This window comes from Pan troglodytes, chromosome X (genome assembly GCF_028858775.2).
Source record: "Pan troglodytes isolate AG18354 chromosome X, NHGRI_mPanTro3-v2.0_pri, whole genome shotgun sequence".
NCBI classification, from domain to species: domain Eukaryota; kingdom Metazoa; phylum Chordata; class Mammalia; order Primates; family Hominidae; genus Pan; species Pan troglodytes.
In genome coordinates this window covers 131,047,255-131,065,872 of record NC_072421.2, presented here as the reverse complement: position 1 = coordinate 131,065,872, position 18,618 = coordinate 131,047,255, and the positions used below count along the sequence as shown (strand labels likewise).

Sequence of the window (18,618 nt, the reverse complement as noted above, 5' to 3'; positions counted from 1 at the left end):
AAACGTAAAAACCACCTGCAGAATCACATTTCTCTGTAGTATGTAGCTCTTTCCAAGTAGATCTCAGGGTGGCAGCTAAATCACAGGTGGAGAACATAAAAGTATACTTAGCCATGACATAAACATAGGGACGATGGAAACCGCAGAAACCCCAGCTTGTGTTTGCAGCAATTTTTCTTTCTGGATACCTCTTCCACAATCACAAAGATCTCAGTTTCTGTATATCCAGAATCTTTTGTTGGCTGTCTTTTAAAAGTAGGGGTTGGATCTAAGATTTAGGGTGAGAAATGGGTGATAGGGAAGAAGCCAGGACAAAAACAGAATATGAGAATGAAGCCTTGGAGAGAGATGGCGAGGAAAAATAAGATGGAATCTGACAACGGCCCTCAGGGACCCTTCGTGCGGTGTGCTGGGTCTCTGGGTCAGTGGAGAGGCTTTTGAAAGGCGGGAGTCCCGTGAAATTAGTAATGCATTGGCCATGTGACTGAAAAGCCAGACACCGCAGAGTGAAACAAACATGTCTCTTAGTGTGCATATTATCTACAATAAAGCAAAATAAATTTAAAAGCATCTTATTGGAATTGCGGGAGAGGAGAATATTGAACAATTTTTCCAGTGATCAAGGCATATATAATGATGATTGATTGTAAGTAGTCAGTGTACATGTGTATAAAATGGCACTGCTATTCTCCTCATTTGGTAGGAAGCATTTTGTGGTTTTAATTTAGTGACTGTAAATTTGATTATTGGGGGCTTCCATAGGGATCTTTTCTGGTCTTGGTGTCCTCTTAGCTTTGCCTTATCATGTCTTAAGTTCCTCATCAGTGAATTGTATCATGGAGACTTTCAGGAGCTTAAATACCATGGTATGAGAAGATCTAATGCAATATACACTCTGGCTACTGCATGATGTAAGTAGAGTCAAGGAGTAGACCATCACATCAAATGCTATGGAAAGGTTCAGAAGTCTGAAACTCTAAAGAGTATAAGCAGTTTACCCCTACGTAAATTTGAAAGTGATTTTTTACAGCTTCTGTGTAATTCATTGAACATTTTTAATGCCTCCTGTTAATAACACACTGTGCAGACCCACCTGAGAAATATGAAGAGCTGATGCATTCCTGGTTGTTTTCTTTCAGCTCCTGAGAACCATGTCTGTGCCCAAAGGTAGAGTTCTGGATAAAAACCTGGATGAGGAAGGGTTTGAAAGTGGAGACTGCGGTGATGATGAAGATGAGTGCATTGGAGGCTCTGGTGATGGAATGATGAAAGTGAAGAATCAGCTCCGCTTCCTTGCAGGTAACTGATTAGTGCTGACCCAAATGTAATCTAAAAATGGTGATGCTCAGGAATTAAAAATAAATTGAACCCGCTGTCTGCAATTCCCTTACATTCCCTGCAACACACAATCTCATCAACTCTTCAAGGAAAGACTATACAAGCTCTAGAAAGTGAAGTTCTCAGGTAGCCTCCTTCTTTTCCTCCCACCATTTCCAACCTTTGGTAGATTAAAAGGGTAACTTCCTGTTTTTCATTATCTAAAATGAACTGACCTAATCAGTTGGCTCTGTTTCTCATTGGAGTTTTCCTTGGTTCTTCTCATTTATAAAAAGAAATGCATAATAAAAAATGCAAATTTGGGATGAAATAACCTGTACCATAAACCCCCATGACACAAGTTTACCTATATAACAAACCTAGATATGTACCCCTGAACTTAAAACAAAGTTAAAAACAAACAAACAAAAAAAAGAAATGCAACCTTGGAAGTCTTCTGAAAACCATTGGTGGGATAACTTTCAAAGGAAGAGCCATTAGCTGACCTTCTTTTCTTAGGACGTTATGTCTATTTTGTTTTCTCACAAGCAGTCTAACATAGATAGGCTATGGCATATGACTGAAGACCTACATAAAGACAAGAGTGGTAGGGCACGGTTGTTCATGCTTGTAATCGCGGCAATTTAGGAGGCTGAGGTGGGAGAATCACCTGAGCCCAGGAGTTCCAGACCAGCCTGGGCAACATGATGAAATCCTGTCTCTACAAAAATACAAAAATTAGCAGGGTGTGGTGGTACGCCTATTGTCCCAGCTACTTGGGAGGATTGCTTCAGTCCAGGAGGCAGTGGTTGTAGTGAGCTGAGATTCTGCCACTGTGCTCCAGCCTGGGAGACAGAGCCAGAGTCTGTCTCAGTAAAAAAAATAATAATAACTAAACAACAAGAGCAATAGAAAAAAGTAATATAGTACTGCTGGGGTCAAGGAGGCAAAACAACAACAAAAATTCCTTAAATTTGTATTCCATATCACAGTTTAGAGTACTTTCATGTGGATAGGTGTTCTTTGATTTTACAGGTAATTAAAACCAGGGCTCAGAGAAGAAATGAGATTGCTCTGTATGGAAGAACTAGAAATCTACCTCGGGTCTTGAGACTTCCACTGCCATTCTCTTTCCTCTGTGGTGCACAGCCTTCTCCTTAAAACCCTATCACCCATGGCCTCTGAGATGCTAAATGTTCCTATTTCTCTGGCAGCCTCTTTCCTTCTTAGTTCTTCTTCCTAATCCTACCTGAAACTGGCTATTATCCGGATGTCCCTTCTTAAGCCTCTGTCTTTTCTCTCTTCTCCAGAAAGAATGCAGATCTTATCTACTCTCCCTCTTTTGACTTTTTCTTCCTTTTTGAGATAGGGTCTCTCTCTGTCCCCTAGGCTGGAGTGCAATGGCGCGTTCACACCTCACTGCAGCCTCAAACTCTTGGGCTCAAGTGATCCTCTCACCTCAACTTCCCAAAGTGCTGGGATTATAGGTGTGAGCCACCATGGCTGGCCTCAACTTTTTTTTATGATTTATTTATTTTTTATTAAGGTAAAAAAAAAACTAACATGGAATCTGCCCTCTTAAACTTTTAAGTGTACAGTACAATATTGTTAATTATATGCACATTGTTGTGCAACAGATCTCTAGAACATTTTCATCTTGTGTGCCTAAAACTCTATGTCCATTGAACAGCAACTCCTTATTTTTCCCTCCCCCAGCCCTTAGCAACCACCATTTTACTTTCTGCTTCTGTGACTACTTTAGATACCTCATATATGATGGAATCATGCACTATTTGTCCTTCTGTGACTGGTTTATTTCACTTAGCATAATTTTCTCAAGGTTCATCCATGTTGTAGCATGTGACAAGATTTCCTTCTTTTTAAGACTGAGTAATATTCCATTGTATGTATGTACCACAATTTTTTATCCATTTATCCATCAGTGGACATGTAGATTGCTTCCACCTCTTGGCTGTTGTGGATAATCCTACAATGAACATTCTTTAACTATCATAACACTGTGGGAAATAACTTACATAAAGTCATTACCACGAGTCTCAACTGCTCTCCTACCATCCCACATCTCCAGCTGCTTATTAATCATTTCTGACTTCACCACCACCACCCCCAACGTGATGTGTCACAAGTCAGATTTATCAACTGACCATCATTCTTCTGATCACTGAGGCTTAAACCTAAAGCCATCTTTGCTTCTTCTCTCTTGCCCTTAAATGCAATTAGGCCCCCAATCCCTGTCGATTCTTTCTTTGTAATTTATTCTGCTTCTGTTAATACTTTTTTGTTTTTTGTTTTTTGTTTTTGTTTTTTTTGAGATGGAGTTTGGCTCTTGTTGCCCAGGCTGGAGTGCAGTGGCGCAGTCTCAGCTCACTGCAACCTCCACCTCCCAGGTTCAAGCAATTTTCCTGCCTCAGCCTCCCAAGTAGCTGGGACTACAGGTGTGCACCACTATGCCCAACTAGTTTTTTGTATTTTTGGTAGAGACGGGGTTTATCCATGTTGGCCAGGCTGGTCTCAAACCCCTGACCTCAGGTGATCCACCCACCTCAGCCTCCCACAGTGCTGGGATTACAGGCGTGAGTCACTACGCCCAGCCCAATCCTTCCTTTTATTCCCCCCTTCACACCCTCCTGCACATACTATTGCAGACACATCGTAGGTGGTCTCCAGGCTTCTAGGCTCAGGCAGGAGTATTGAGAGCCTTAGGCTAGTAGATTAGAGGACAAAGAATTTGAGACCCAGGCAGAAGATTCCATCAAATTCATCTTGCATAGCTACCTGGTTAATCTTTTGAAGGCATCTCATACTTTCTCCGCAGCTCAGCTGTCTTCATGCCTTGAGGATAAAGCTAAGACTCCTTAGTAGAGTTCTGAGGGTCTTCTGGTCTAGCCTCAACTACCCTTCTGGCTTCATTTCCCACCACTAGCCCCCGTAAGTACCCTCCACTTTGGTGAGAACAGCCATATTCATGCTCCATGAACCCCATAAACATACTGTTCTTGTTTCTGTTTTCCCACCACTGCCTATGTTTATTTCTTTTTTTTTTTTTTTACTTTTTTTTTTTTTTTTTTTGAGACAGTCTCACTGTGTTGCCCAGGCTGGAGTGAGTGCAGTGACACAATCTTGGCTCACTGAAACCTCTGTCTCCCGGGTTCAAGTGATTCTCCCTGCCTCAGCCTCCTGAGTAGCTGGGATTACAGGTGCACACAACCACGCCCAGCTAATTTTTGTATTTTTAGTAGAGACAGGGTTTTGCCATGTTGGCCAGGCTGGTCTCGAACTCCTGACCTCGTGTGATCCCCGCCTGCCTCGACCTCCCAAAGTGCTGGGATTACAGGCATGAGCCCCAGTGCCCGGCCTGCCCATTTTATTTCTATAGAGATTGACCTTTTTTTCTTTCATCTTAAATTTTACCCATCCTTCAAGGTGCAATTCAAGTGTGATGCAGTGAAAAGAAAATAGGTCTTGGGGTAGGACAAATGTTTATTTAAATTCTTGCTCTACTTATGAGCAAGCATGACCTGGGACAAGTTTCTTAGCCTCCCCTCTATGTCTCCATTCTGTCATCCATTAAATGGGGATCATAACCCCAACTTCATAGGACTATTAAATCGAGGGGGAACATTTATAAAACATCTAGGCAAGTATCTAGCATATGCTAGGTGTTCCATAATTGTTACTTTCTCTCCATGAAATCTTTCATAGCCATCTCAGTCCATAGTTACCTCTGTCCTCTGAATTCATTACTAAAATGAATTCTGCCAGTGCTTTCATGAAACAGTCTACAATGGCTCCCAGGTTCCATAGGACATAAAGTGACCACTCAGAGCCTGGCAACCTATTAGAAGAATGTTGAATAAACATGAAAAGTAAAAATAAGAGAAGCTAATGTTCATTGGACACTTACTATGCTCTAAACACTGTGCCAGAGCTTGGCATGCATTGTCTCATATCATTTTCACAATACCACTATGAGGTAGGGGTCATTACTATTCTCACTTTACAGATGAGAAAATTTATACTGGAGGTGTTCTCACTCATAGTGGGAATTGAACAATGAGAACACTTGGACACAGGGCGGGGAATATCACACACAGGGGCCTGTCCTGGGGTGGGGGGAGGGGGGAGGGGGGAGGGATAGCATTAGGAGATATATCTAATGTAAATGACCAGTTAACGGGTGCAGCACACCAACATGGCACATGTATACATATGTAACAAACCTGCACGTTGTGCACATGTACCCTAGAACTTAAAGTATAATAAAAAAGAAAATTATGCAGGAGGAGGTGGAGTGGCTTGCTTAAAGTCACATTCACGAAGGGCAGAGTCAGGATTCAGAGCCAAGAAGTCTGGTTTCAGAGGCCACTCCTTGAACAAGCCTACTCTGACTCTTTTTTCTCTGATCATCAACACAACTATAAAAAGATCAAAGTCAGCTTTGCATTTTGCTACCTGGAAAAGTTGTGGTCATCTAAAGTTGCCCAGACAACTTACCAAAATGTTGCCTGGTCCCAGCACTGATCCCTGAGACATACCGCTGTTCATACTTCTCCAGAAAAGTCTATGCTTATTCCTACTTGTGCTTTCCTGACTATAAGCCACTTCCTTATCCATTTCAAGGCACTGCTCCACAATTCCATGGTGACTTAACTTGTTAAAACAGTGTTTGGCATGGGATCTTGTCAAGGGCCTTTTCAAAATCTAAATAGATTACATCCATGGTTTCCCTTTGTCCACATACACATTTATCGTGTAAAAGAATTCTAGTCAATTTGTTAGGCATGATTAACACTAAGTTCTTTATAAACTGTAAAACATTAGATAAATGGTGGTTAATTTAATTGAGAGGAAAAATGATGCCTAGCCCCCAATACATTACACTTGCCTAACATATTCAGTGATCCTACCAGCCTGAAGTTCCTTGGGCCCCCTTTAAAAATGCTTCTCATGGAGAGGAGACTCATTGCCAATCTGCCAGGCTCATGGTACAATAGCTATTTGGCATAATAGCTATTTGGAATGACAGGCTATATGCTTTGGTCAGCTGTTATACAATTTTACCTAAAATTTGGATAGATGCCATCTGGTCCTGATGATTCATCAGCATCCATTTATTTAGTCAGCTAGACTTGGAACACCATGCACATTCACCACCATTTCATTTAGCCCTCCAAATTGCCTCCTCCAAAATACAACTTGGGAATAAAGAGCATGGCTCGGAATATGTTAAGACTCTCTTGTATCTCCCTTTTGTCCCTGAACAGACCTTTTGCGACATGACCAGCAAGTAGCTCTATCGGCTGGCTTCCCTGGCTTACTTCTTCCCTTCTTTTGAGGCACTGAATGAAGTGCAGGACACGCAGGTTCTGTTCCTGGCTTTGCTTCTCCCATATGTCCTAAAGCGAGCCCCTTCCACTTTTGAAAAGTCAGTTTCTCCATTTGTGAAATAGAGGGAGTATACACACAAGTCTTGCAGGGCATTCCAGTGCCAGCAGTCTGTGATTATGTTCATTTCTTTGGCTTTGATCCCTGGCAAGGTGCTTATCAGAGTCTTTTGAGGACATCTTCTTGTAAGTTTTCATCTGACCTTGCAGGTTCTCTGTTCTCTTCTCTTGAGCTATAGTTCTATATAGAAAAGATCTCATTTTCCCCATTCTAACCCCTTTGACTTTTCCACCAATCTGGCAAGCTGGGCTTCTTACCAAGGGCTCCCCACATGTGGTCTTCAACACATTTGTGCATTAGGATGCTATTAAAAGTAATGGCAAAAACCACAATTACTTTTGCGCCAACCTAATAATAAGAAGGTTTTAGTAGTTTCCAGGCTTTCTGGGGTATATTCATTTATAAAACTATTCATCTCAAAGTTCCCTAAGTATTCTCTTTTTCCTTATTTCTTATTTATAAATTTTACATAGAATCCTTAGAGTCTTATTCTTTCTGATTGTTGAATTTAATTGTTGGTGGGATGACCATTACATGATGTCTTACCCATGGTTACATCTTCGCCTGTTCCTCGCACTTCTCAGAACCAAGGGTAATGTATTTCCCTTTTGGTGCGTGTCCTAGTCCATTTGCACTGCTATAACAAAATACCTTAGACTGAGCAATTTATACATACTAGTAAGTTGTACTTACAGTTCTGGTGGCCGGGAAGTCCGAGATGAAGGTGCCAGCATTTGGTGTCTGGTGAATGCCTTCTTCCTGCATCCTCATGTTGCAGACGGAACAAATGCTGTGTCCTCACCTGGGGGAAGGCAAAAGGGCAAAAAAGGGACAGATGCTGTGTCCTCACATGGCAGAAGAGATGGAAAGGCAGAAAGGAGCCTATCTAGTTCTCTCCAGCCCTTTTATAAGGGACTAATTCCCTCCATGAGGGCAGAGCTCTCATGGCCTAATCACCTCCTAAAAGCCCCACCTCTTCATACTGTTGCATTGCCGGGGGCATTAAGTTTCAACATGAATTTTGGATGGGGCACAAACATTCATCAAACCATAGCAGTGGGATACTTCATCTCTCTCAGCCTGCTTCTGTTTCTAAAAAGTGGAGATACAGCAAACTAGCACAGGAGCAGAAAACATCTTGGGCTTAGGGCTTAAACCGATTGTATTAGTCTGTTCTCGTGCTGCTGATAAAGACATATGAGAGATGGGGTAATTTATAAAGGAAACAGGTTTAATGGACTCACGGTTCCACATGGCTGGGGAGGACTCACAACCATGGCAGAAGATGAAGGGAGAGCAAAGGCACGCCTTACATGGCAGTGGGCAAGAGAGAATGAGAGCCACGCAAAAGGGGAAACCCCTTACAAAACCATGAGATCAGCCAGGTGTGGTGGCTCATGCCTGTAATCCCAGCACTTTGGGAAGCCAAGGTGGGCAGATAACCTGAAGTCGGGAGTTCAAGACCAGCCTGACCAACATGGAGAAACCCCGCCTCTACTAAAAATACAAAATTAGCCAGGTGTGGTGGTGCATGCCTGTAATCCCAGCTCCTCGGGAGGCTGAGGGAGGAGAATGGCTTGAACCTGGGAGGCGGAGGTTGCAGTGAGCCGAGATTGCACCATTGCACTCCAGCCTGGGCAACAAGAGTGAGACTCCATCTCAAAAAAATAAAATAAGTAAATACATAAATAAAACCATCAGATCTCATGAGACTTATTCACTACCACAAGAACGGTATGGGGGAAACTGCCACCATGATTCAATTACCTCCCGCAGGGTCCCTCTCACAACACGTGGGAGTTATGGGAGCTACAATTCTAGATGAGATTTGGGTGGGGATACAGCCAAACAATATCATCAATACTAAAAGCAAATGGCTGTTTATTGCCCTTGGTACACAGATATTTCTCATAGAAATGCTTGCCTTCAGGAAACTTTCAGTCTCTCAGATGTCAGTGTGGGGACTGCAAAGAGAAAACCTGCCACTTGTTGCTTGACATGGGGTGACTGGTCCCTTTTGCCATTCTTCTGTTGTCATCTCCAAGTGCTATGGGGGAAAGCAGTGGTCTGCCCCTGGCTAGTCACTTCGTCCCAGCAGTACTGTGGAGGAAGCCTTTAAGATTTCACAGCTGTGAGCCCCATTTAGGGTAATATTATTAGTATTATTTAGTATCATTGGATTATAACTTATTATTTTAGCTGTCTGTAGCATATATTCCCTTTTTATAGTTACTTTATAATCTGAACACAAAATAACGACGATCTCAAGTAAAACAGCAATTAGGAAATATTTTCATAAGCCAATGATCTTTATTTTTATTTATTTTTTTATTTTTTTTACTGGATCAAGTGTAACCTTACACTTCTACTCCTAATAAGCCTGCGCACATGGGAAAGGTGAAGGACACCTCAATGGCTTAAGTGTTCTTCTAAAGTGTCAAGTCAAACCTTCATAAACATAGGCTGGTAGTCATTTTGCATTAATAAATTCATTAATAGAGTGGTCTGGTGAAAAGGGTCATTGGAAATTTATGATAGGCCTTTTATCATGAGTGACAACTGCAAAATATTAATGATTTAGAACAAATCATGTTGCCTGCTGAAAAGTGAGTAGAAAGCTTGTAGGGAAATGAAATGTCCTGGGTTTTTTTGTTTGTTTGTTTGTTTGTTTTTTGTTTTTTTAAATGGGAAAGTTGTTAGGTCCTATGCAGAACTCGGAATACATTAGCTACAGTAATATATCTATTTATACTACCCTGTTGGTAACAAGTCCAGGAATAAATTATGGCAGTTTTACCAAAATGTATTTTATAGTGTGAGTAACCCAATTCCCCTTCCTTTGTGCTCTTTGGAAATGCACCATTCAGATCTTTGTCACGTAAGTTGTAGATTGCTTCCTGCTAAGTAAGCCACCCCTGGAACTCTCAGGCAAGATCTTGTAGTGACTGCCTCCAAACTCATTTCTTGGGATATCAGCCCCTCCAACATGTGACCTCAGTGCAAGCGACCCCATGTCATCCACTGGGAGGGAGATCCCATCTGTTGGGCAAATGAGACACCTTCTTACCCTTAGACTGTTGAAGTTTGAGATCTAAAGGGAAGGGCGTCACTTCTACAGAGTCAAACAAACTGGGTCCCAGTTCTGTGTCTGCCACTTCCCAATGTTGTGACCTTGGACAAAGTCAGTCAGTTCCTCTGAGCCACAGTTTCCTCACTTGCAAAAATGGTGATAAAATATTTCCTGACCTACCCACCTCATAAGTTGCTGAATGAAACACATGAGATAATGGATGTAACATACTTTATAAACTTTAAAGCATCATATCCATTTAGGATAATATTATTAATATTGTTTAGTGTTATAACTTAAATTATAATTTTAGCTAAAGGCTTTTGGTGAATAAAACTAAACTAAGTTCCAAATGTCCAAGCCAATAATTTTCAAATGTCCAAGCCAATAATTTTCATTATAAATGTGCTACTCTTATACACTGTTGGTGGCAATATACACTAGTACAGCTACTATAAAGAACAGTGTGGAGATTCCTCAAAAAACTACAAATAGAACTACCATATGATCCAGCAATCTCACTACTGAGCATTTACTCAAAGGAAAGGAAACCAATATATTGAAGAGACATCTGCACCCCCATGTTTAGTGCAACACTATTCACAATGGCCAAAATGTGGACTCAACCTTGGTTTCCAACAACAGATGAATGCATAAAGAAAATATGGTGTATATGTACACCGTGGAGTACTATTCAGCCATAAAAAAAAAGGAAATCCTGTCATTCCAGGCAACGTGAATGGAACTGGAGGACATTGTGTTAATTGAAATAAGCTGGTAACGAAAAGTTAAACACCACATGTTCTCATTCGTATATGAAAACTAAAAAAAGTTGATCTCATAGAAGTAAAAAGTAGAACAGAGGTGGGGTAGGGAGAGACATGTCAAAAGATACAAAATTGCAGCTAGATAAGAGGAATAAGTTCTGGTGTTCTAGAACCACTGTAGGATGACTATAGTTAACAATAATATATAGTTTCAAATAGCCAGAAGGAGGATATTGAATATTCCCAGCACAAAGAAATGATAAGTGTTTGAGATGATGGATGTGCTAATGACCCTGATCTGATCAGTATATATTATATGAATCAAAACATCACTATGTACCCTGTAAATATATACAATTATTACATGTCAGTTAAAAATAAAAAAAGAAGGAATCTCTGAAAAAAAGATGTTCTCCATCATCTCCATTCCCAAAGGTGGCATTTTTAATTACTCATTAACTTGTTTTTAGCCCAGGGTGGTTTGAAGTGAGAAGGTATTTGAACAATGACAAATATGTCGGCTGAGTTGTACAAATAACCACATAGTCACAACAATAGTAGTCACTTACATCTTGAAAGAATCACAGCTAGTTATGTTTTGTTTTCTTTGGTGCTAGTGGGGCGGTAAGGGCATGGGTGGACAACGAGTTGGGGAGGGTCAAGAAAGGGCCCCTGATTTTTTCCATTCTATCTCGCTCTGAGCTACAAGCAATCTGCTTTCATGTTTTGGTCTTTTCTTTTAGAGATCAAATGTCATAGGAAAGCTGAAGGAAGCAAAGCTCACCATAATAACACTTTTCACACAGATATAGACCAGGTGGTTCTCGCTAATCAATTGACAAGACAGCCAATCCCAGCTCACCCTAGAGCTTTGCGAAGCTCCCAGAGCTCACAAAGGGGACTTAGATGTGAGCTTTAGCAGTGGTATTACCTGCCAATTGAGTAGGTATACCAAGAAAGAGGCCTTCCCCATGCTTTAATGTTGGCTAGGGAATTACTATAGGTAATCTGGTGATAGATGAGAATGAGCAAAGGTTAAAACTTCCCGTAAAGTTATCATAACTCAGGATACCTTAGGGAGTTTGTTTCTTATTATTTGGAAGGAGATATTCTGAGATTTGCTTTTCTAGGTGTGCTGCGCTGTGATACTTTCCCATCTGAGCCATTAGGCTATAAGGCTTTTATCAGGAGTAATGCTGTAAAAGTTGTACTTGCTGGTAGGCCTTACACATAACTCTAAGAATTGAGTAAGTATTAGGGATATTGTGAGCAATTTAGTGCCATTGTATTATATTTTCTAATCAATCTTCAAATTAAGAGGAAACTGTTGAACAGATGAATTTGACTAAGTGGTGCAATTGATTTTCTCTGGACAGAAGCCATGTTGGCCAGTTTTATGACAGCCTCAACTAAAATGTGGTAATTTAGCCAAGTATTGGTGGAAAGGAAAGGGATGGAGAGGTTCAGCATTCAGCTGGTGGGAAAGTAGAGAAGGATCCAGCAGGAAAGTGGCAAGCCCGAAGCCTCTCGCTGGGTTGCCAAACAGAAGTGAAGCAGTCCCTGTAGGATAACATCCCCAAGGGATCTGGGAGTGCAGACTTACATGCCAGCAAAAGGAAAGTGCTCCCCTGCAAGAAGAAATAGCATAGCAGAAAGAGAGAAATGTGGAGATGTCTGATTAAACCTGTGCTGTTGTCCAAAGTTTCCATGATAAACAATGATCTCCTAGGGGGTTCAAATCAGAAACAAGGAATCGTGAGTGTGCAGAGTGAGACAGAAGCTGAAAAGATCTAGTGTGGATAGTCCTAGTGGCTGCAGGTAGAGATCGGGAATAAAGTGAGGGCTGAGGTCCTGCTCGGAGAAGGGGAGGGATGTGGAGCCATCCAATGCCCTTCAATCGTTGACTTTCCATAAGGCCCCTTAAACTGTGCACATGTGCACGCATGTGCTGTCAAATCTCTCCAATTCAGACAGTGCAGTCCTTTAGGTTTTTCTAGCATGGCAAAAAGAACAAAGATGCAGCCATCACCTCCCCTCTTTATTTGTCTGTGTTGGGTACAAGGACATTTCCCATTCGCACCGGTAGGAACGAAGTTACTGGCAAGTTTTTGTGTGGTTAATTTTTCTGAAGGGAAACCTTGTTATAGATCTTGCCTGTGTACACATCTGCCTAAAAGATGTTTAATGATTCTTATCATTTCCAAATATACTTGCTGAGTTTTTTAAAAAGTGCCTTTTAGTCTGTTTTTTTTGTTTTGGTTTTTGGTTTTGTTTTTTTTTTTGGCTTTTTATAATCCTAATGTGAATGTCTGATGGTAAATAAGCTTTTAAGGTGAGAACACGAGCACCAGCACAGACAGAATCTTTTAATTTGTAGCTCATTGGTGGACTGAAGCAGTAATATAATTACCAAGTAAATAAAAATGGAGTAGAAGGCCAGGCACAGTGGCTCACACCTATAATCCCAGCATCTTGGGAGGCCAAGGTGGATGGATTACTTGAGCATAGGAGTTCGAGACTAGCCTGAGCAACATGGTGAAACCCTGTCTCTGCCAAAAATCCAAAAATTATACGGGCATGGTGGTGCGCACCTGTCATCCCAGCTACTCGGGAGGGTGAGGCATGAGAATCGCTTGAACCTGGAAGGTGGAGGTTGCAGTGAGCTGAGATCGCGCCACTGCACTTCAGCTTGGGTGACAGAGTGGGAATCTGTTTTAAAAAGAAAAAACAAAAATGGAGTACAGGCTATCCTACAAATTCAGGTTTCCGAGGACAGTCTAGGTTAGAGCAGGAGGAAATCTCATGAGCACATTCAGGATGAGCTTCAGAGGAGAGTCGTTCTCCAATTAACAGTGAACTCCTTGGAGGGTCGAAAGCAAGTATTTTTCATCCTGTGTATACACTTCACAGTTCTCAATCACCTATTCTCCTTCCCTCCATGCCGCTCAGTGACTCTCACTTAGTACGTATTTAGTAAATATTCAGTTATGGATTTGTAATGTTTACTTTTCACATTTGCTTCCTTTGGTCCCATATTCAATAGGGCAACAGTGTGCTTCACCTTCATTGCATCTTAAACTAGCTTCCTCAAAGTATCCTCAACTTTTAGCAGCCATATTTGTGAGCAAAGAGATCTGAGATTCCTGTTCCAGTCAACACAGGAGTAAGGACTCAGCTGAGTGGGGGAAGGCACGGCATGTGAAACATAGGGTGTTTGTAGCCTCCTGTGCATCTTGAGAAGAGAGAGACAGATGGGGAAGATTCTGCACACAGGGACAGTGGGAGGATGCTGAAAAGAAGTAACAGTGTTCAGTCTACATGAGAGAAGGATTAGGAAGATATGAATGTTGTCTTCTAATAGTAAGAAGTCTTGCCCTCTCCCTCTCCCGTCTCCCTCTCCCTCTCCCGTCTCCCTCTCCCTCTCCCGTCTCCCTCTCCCTCTCCCGTCTCCCTCTCCCGTCTCCCTCTCCCTCTCCTTTCCATGGTCTCCCTCTCATGCTGGGCCAAAGGTGGACTGTACTGCTGCCATCTCGGCTCGCTGCAGCCTCCCTGCCTGATTCTCCTGCCTCAGCCTGCCGAGTGCCTGCGATTGCAGGCGCACGCCGCCACACCTGACTGGTTTTCGTGTTTTTTTGATGGGGACGGGGTTTCGCTGTGTTGGCCGGACTGGTCTCCAGCTCCTAGCCGCGAGTGATCCGCCAGCCTCGGCCTCCCGAGGTGCCGGGATTGCAGACGGAGTCTCATTCACTCAGTGCTCAATGGTGCCCAGGCTGCAGTGCAGTGGCGTGATCTCGGCTCGCTACGGCCTCCACCTCCCAGCCACCTGCCTTGGCCCCCCAAAGTGCCGAGATTGCAGCCTCTGCTCGGCCGCCACCCCGTCTGGGAAGTGAGGAGCGTCTCTGCCTGGCTGCCCATCGTCTGGGATGTGAGGAGCCCCTCTGCCTGGCTGCCCAGTCTGGAAAGTGAGGAGCATCTCTGCCCGGCCGCCATCCCACCTGGGAAGTGAGGAGCGCCTCGTCCCGGCCGCCATCCCATCTAGGAAGTGAGGAGTGTCTCTGCCCGGCAGCCCATCGTCTGAGATGTGGGGAGCGCCTCTGCCCCGCCGCCCCGTCTGGGATGTGAGGAGCGCCTCGGCCCGGCCGCGACCCCGTCTGGGAGGTGAGGAGCGTCTCTGCCTGGCCGCCCTGTCTGAGAAGTGAGGAGACCCTCCGCCTGGCAACCACCCCGTCTGAGAAGTGAGGAGCCCCTCCGCCTGGCTGCCACCCCGTCTGGGAAGTGAGGAGCGTCTCCGCCCGGCAGCCACCCCGTCCGGGAGGGAGGTGGGGGTCAGCCCCCCGCCCGGCCAGCAGCCCCATCCGGGAGGGAGGTGGGGGGCTCAGCCCCCCACCCGGCCAGCCGCCCCGTCCAGGAGGTGAGGGGCGCCTCTGCCCGGCCGCCCCTACTGGAAAATGAGGAGCCCCTCTGCCCAGCCAGGAGCCCCCCTGCCCGGCCAGCTGCTCCGTCCGGGAGGGAGGTGGGGGGGTCAGCGCCCCCTCCCGGCCAGCCGCCCCATCTGGGAGGGAGGTGGGGGGGTCAGCCCCCCACCCGGCCAGCCGCCCCGTCCGGGAGGGAGGTGGGGGGCTCAGCCCCCCACCCGGCCAGCCGCCCTGTCTGGGAGGGAGATGGGGGGGTCAGCCCCCCGCCTGGCCAGCCACCGGGTCTGGGAGCTGAGGGGCGCCTCTGCCCGGCCGCCTCTACTGGGAAGTGAGGAGCCCCTCTGCCCGGCCAGCCGCCCCGTCTGGGAGGGAGGTGGGGGGGTCAGCCCCCCGCCCGGCCAGCCGCTCCGTCCGGGAGGGAGGTGGGGGGGGTCAGCCCCCCCGCCCGGCCAGCCGCCCCGTCCGGGAGGGAGGTGGGGGGCTCAGCCCCCCGCCCGGCCAGCCGCCCCGTCCGGGAGGTGAGGGGCGCCTCTGCCCGGCCGCCCCTACTGGGAAGTGAGGAGCCCCTCTGCCCAGCCAGCCGCCCCGTCCGGGAGGGAGGTGGGGGGCTCAGCCCCCCGCCTGGCCAGCCGCTCCATCTGGGAGGGAGGTGGGGGGGGTCAGTGCCCCCTCCCGGCCAGCCGCCCCGTCCGGGAGGGAGGTGGGGGGGTCAGCCCCCCGCCCGGCCAGCCGCCCCGTCCGGGAGGGAGGTGGGGGCGTCAGCCCCACGCCTGGCCAGCCGCCCTGTCCGGGAGGGAGATGGGGGGGTCAGCCCCCTGCCTGGCCAGCCACCCGGTCTGGGAGCTGAGGGGCGCCTCTGCCCGGCCGCCCCTACTGGGAAGTGAGGAGCCCCTCTGCCCGGCCACCACCCTGTCTGGGAGGTGTACCCAACAGCTCATTGAGAATGGGCCATGATGACGATGGCGGTTTTCTGGAGTAGAAAGGGGGGCAAGGTGGGGAAAAGATTGAGAAATCGGATGGTTGCCGTGTCTGTGTAGAAATAAGTAGACATGGGAGACTTTTCATTTTGTTCTGTACTAAGAAAAATTCTTCTGCCTTGGGATCCTGTTGATCTATGACCTTACCCCCAACCCTGTGCTCTCTGAAACATGTGCTGTGTCCACTCAGGGTTAAATGGATTAAGGGCGGTGCAAGATGTGCTTTGTTAAACAGATGCTTGAAGGCAGCATGCTCGTTAAGAGTCATCACCACTCCCTAATCTCAAGTACCCAGGGACACAAACACTCTGCCTAGGAAAACCAGAGACCTTTGTTCGCTTGTTTGTCTGCTGACCTTCCCTCCACTAGTGTCCTATGACCCTGCCAAATCCCCCTCTGTGAGAAACACCCAAGAATGATCAATAAAAATAAAATAAAATTTAAAAAAAAAAAAAAAAAAAGAAGTCTTGCATATGGAAGAGGAGAGTAGATCTGGAGCCAATGCATGACATTTACAAGGAGACATATTTTGGCTAACAGAAAGATGAACTATCTCTTTGAGCTATTCCTCAATTGAATGGATTGCCCTGAGAAACAATCAGCTTCCTGACTTTGAAGGTATTTGACTAGAGAATAAGCATATCAGGCCAAGTGCAATGGCTCACACGTGTAGTCCCAGCACTTTGGGAGGCCAAGGCAGGCAGATCACTTGAGGCCAGGAGTTTGAGACCAGCCTGGCTAACATGGCAACATCCCATCTCTACTAAAAATACAAAAATTAGCCAGGCATGGTGGCACACACCTGTAAACCCAGCTACTCAGGAGGCTGAGGTGGGAGAATTGCTTGAACCCAGGAGGTGGAGGTTGTAGTGAGCCGAGATCGCACCACTTCATTCCAGCCTGGGCAACCAAGTGAGACTGCATCTCAAAAAAATAAAAATAATAAAAAAAGAGAGTAAGAAATATTGGCTGGTTGGGGCTTAGGTGTCAGAGAGTGGATAGATACCTACATCATGATGGACTTTTGACTTCCGGGGTCCTGAATAGCTCTGAGGGGCTAAATTTTTATGATGTAAACATGTAAATAGAACAAAAGAGAATCAATATGGTGGAGCAAACCAATGAGGCCATTTTTCAGGCTGGGGGAAAGAAAGAGGAGTGGAGAAGAGAATCTCTGTGGTTGTTTGTCTATGAGCACATGTCACCAATTATGATTTTCTGCAACTATTTTCCTAAGAAAACGGATCCTTACGAATGGCAGAGACTTTTCCAGGGAGCAATTCTTTTCAACATCTTCTGTCATTCACAGCCTCCAGATTTGTTTTGCCACTACAAGAATCCAGTTCTCATTTCTCCCCAATTATCTCCAGGCTTGTGGCCGTCCTGCCCCATGTTAGAAAAGCAAACCCAGGACAGAGCCCTCCCCCCGGCTACAAGCAGTTAGTGCTGATTGCTGTATTGTCAATATTAAGGTTGTCCAGTTCACACTCATCCCCTGCACCCCTCTCTCCCTTCTGATTCTGCCCACACAGAATAGACCAGTGCATCTCAAGTTATCTATGATGAAGGACCCAGAGTTAGTTCGTTTGTTTGTTTCATTCCTCCCAAATCTGTCATGGACCAATATCTTTGTAGACAATAAAACTAAATTACCAGAAAAAGAAAATGACCAAAAAAAACCCTATAAAATACAAGCCACACGTTTTAATTATGAGATTCAACAGACCTAAAAATCTCTGTCAAATTGCTATAAAAGTTTCAAAGTGCTTATTTTCAATGTCTGTACTTATCTTCTTGCTGATTAGCAATAAATAGCAGAGCAGTAGCCCACACATTGAGTAGGGAGGTGTAGCCTGCTCTGTGTGTCTCTGCCTTGTATTCCTCCTCACCTTGGATCTCATGGTGGGAAACACTCAAAAGCAGTCTAAATAGAGTGAGGGCAGTGGTGTACTAGAGCTGGCTTGCACTGGCTCACGAGAGCCAATTGTTAAATTTTCAGAATTCCTGTGAGTCAGTTGTTAAACATGGCCATTACAAAAAATTAAATTATATAAATTTACAATGAAATAAATTCTACCAAACAAAAATCACACTGAAGACTCATCACATCCTAATTATTTTATTGCATTTTATAATTATCTCTACTCTTAGGGTTATATGTCTATTGTGTGTGTATGTGTGGTGGAAATAATATATACTCTTGCAATTCTGTGTTCAGTGTGGTCACATTGGTAGCTTAAAGCTGGACAGGATAGAAATACTTACACCACAGAAATCAGGAAGAAACTACAAATCAGGGCTTGATTTATTGTTTTGTTGATTGTCTAGACTCTAGACTTAAGAAAGTGATAGGAGAAAATGTTAGTAGCACAGAATAAACTTAAAATCATGTTGTCTCTGTAGCCATTACATTGTGAATAGCACAAAAAAATTGAAGAAATATTCTTCCAGTATTTGAAAACTATTACCCAATTCAGTAAAGAAGTTGCTCCTATCACTGATGGAGTGAAGTTCTGACTCCATTGGAGTTGGAACACTAATAATAATAGTGTTATTTCACTTTTGTGTCACCTCTTAGTGTATTCCAATATATCAACCAGTATTCT

At 44.7% G+C, this 18,618-nt stretch overlaps 1 protein-coding gene across 1 annotated transcript in view; it reads left to right on the top strand.

Moving 5' to 3' along the window:
* Nucleotides 1-18,618, top strand: part of GPC3 (glypican 3) — a 452,497-nt gene that overhangs the window by 387,887 nt on the left and 45,992 nt on the right. The window contains 1 exon segment of the mRNA NM_001135737.1: nt 1,140-1,299. Coding sequence (NP_001129209.1) covers nt 1,140-1,299 — 160 coding nt within the window.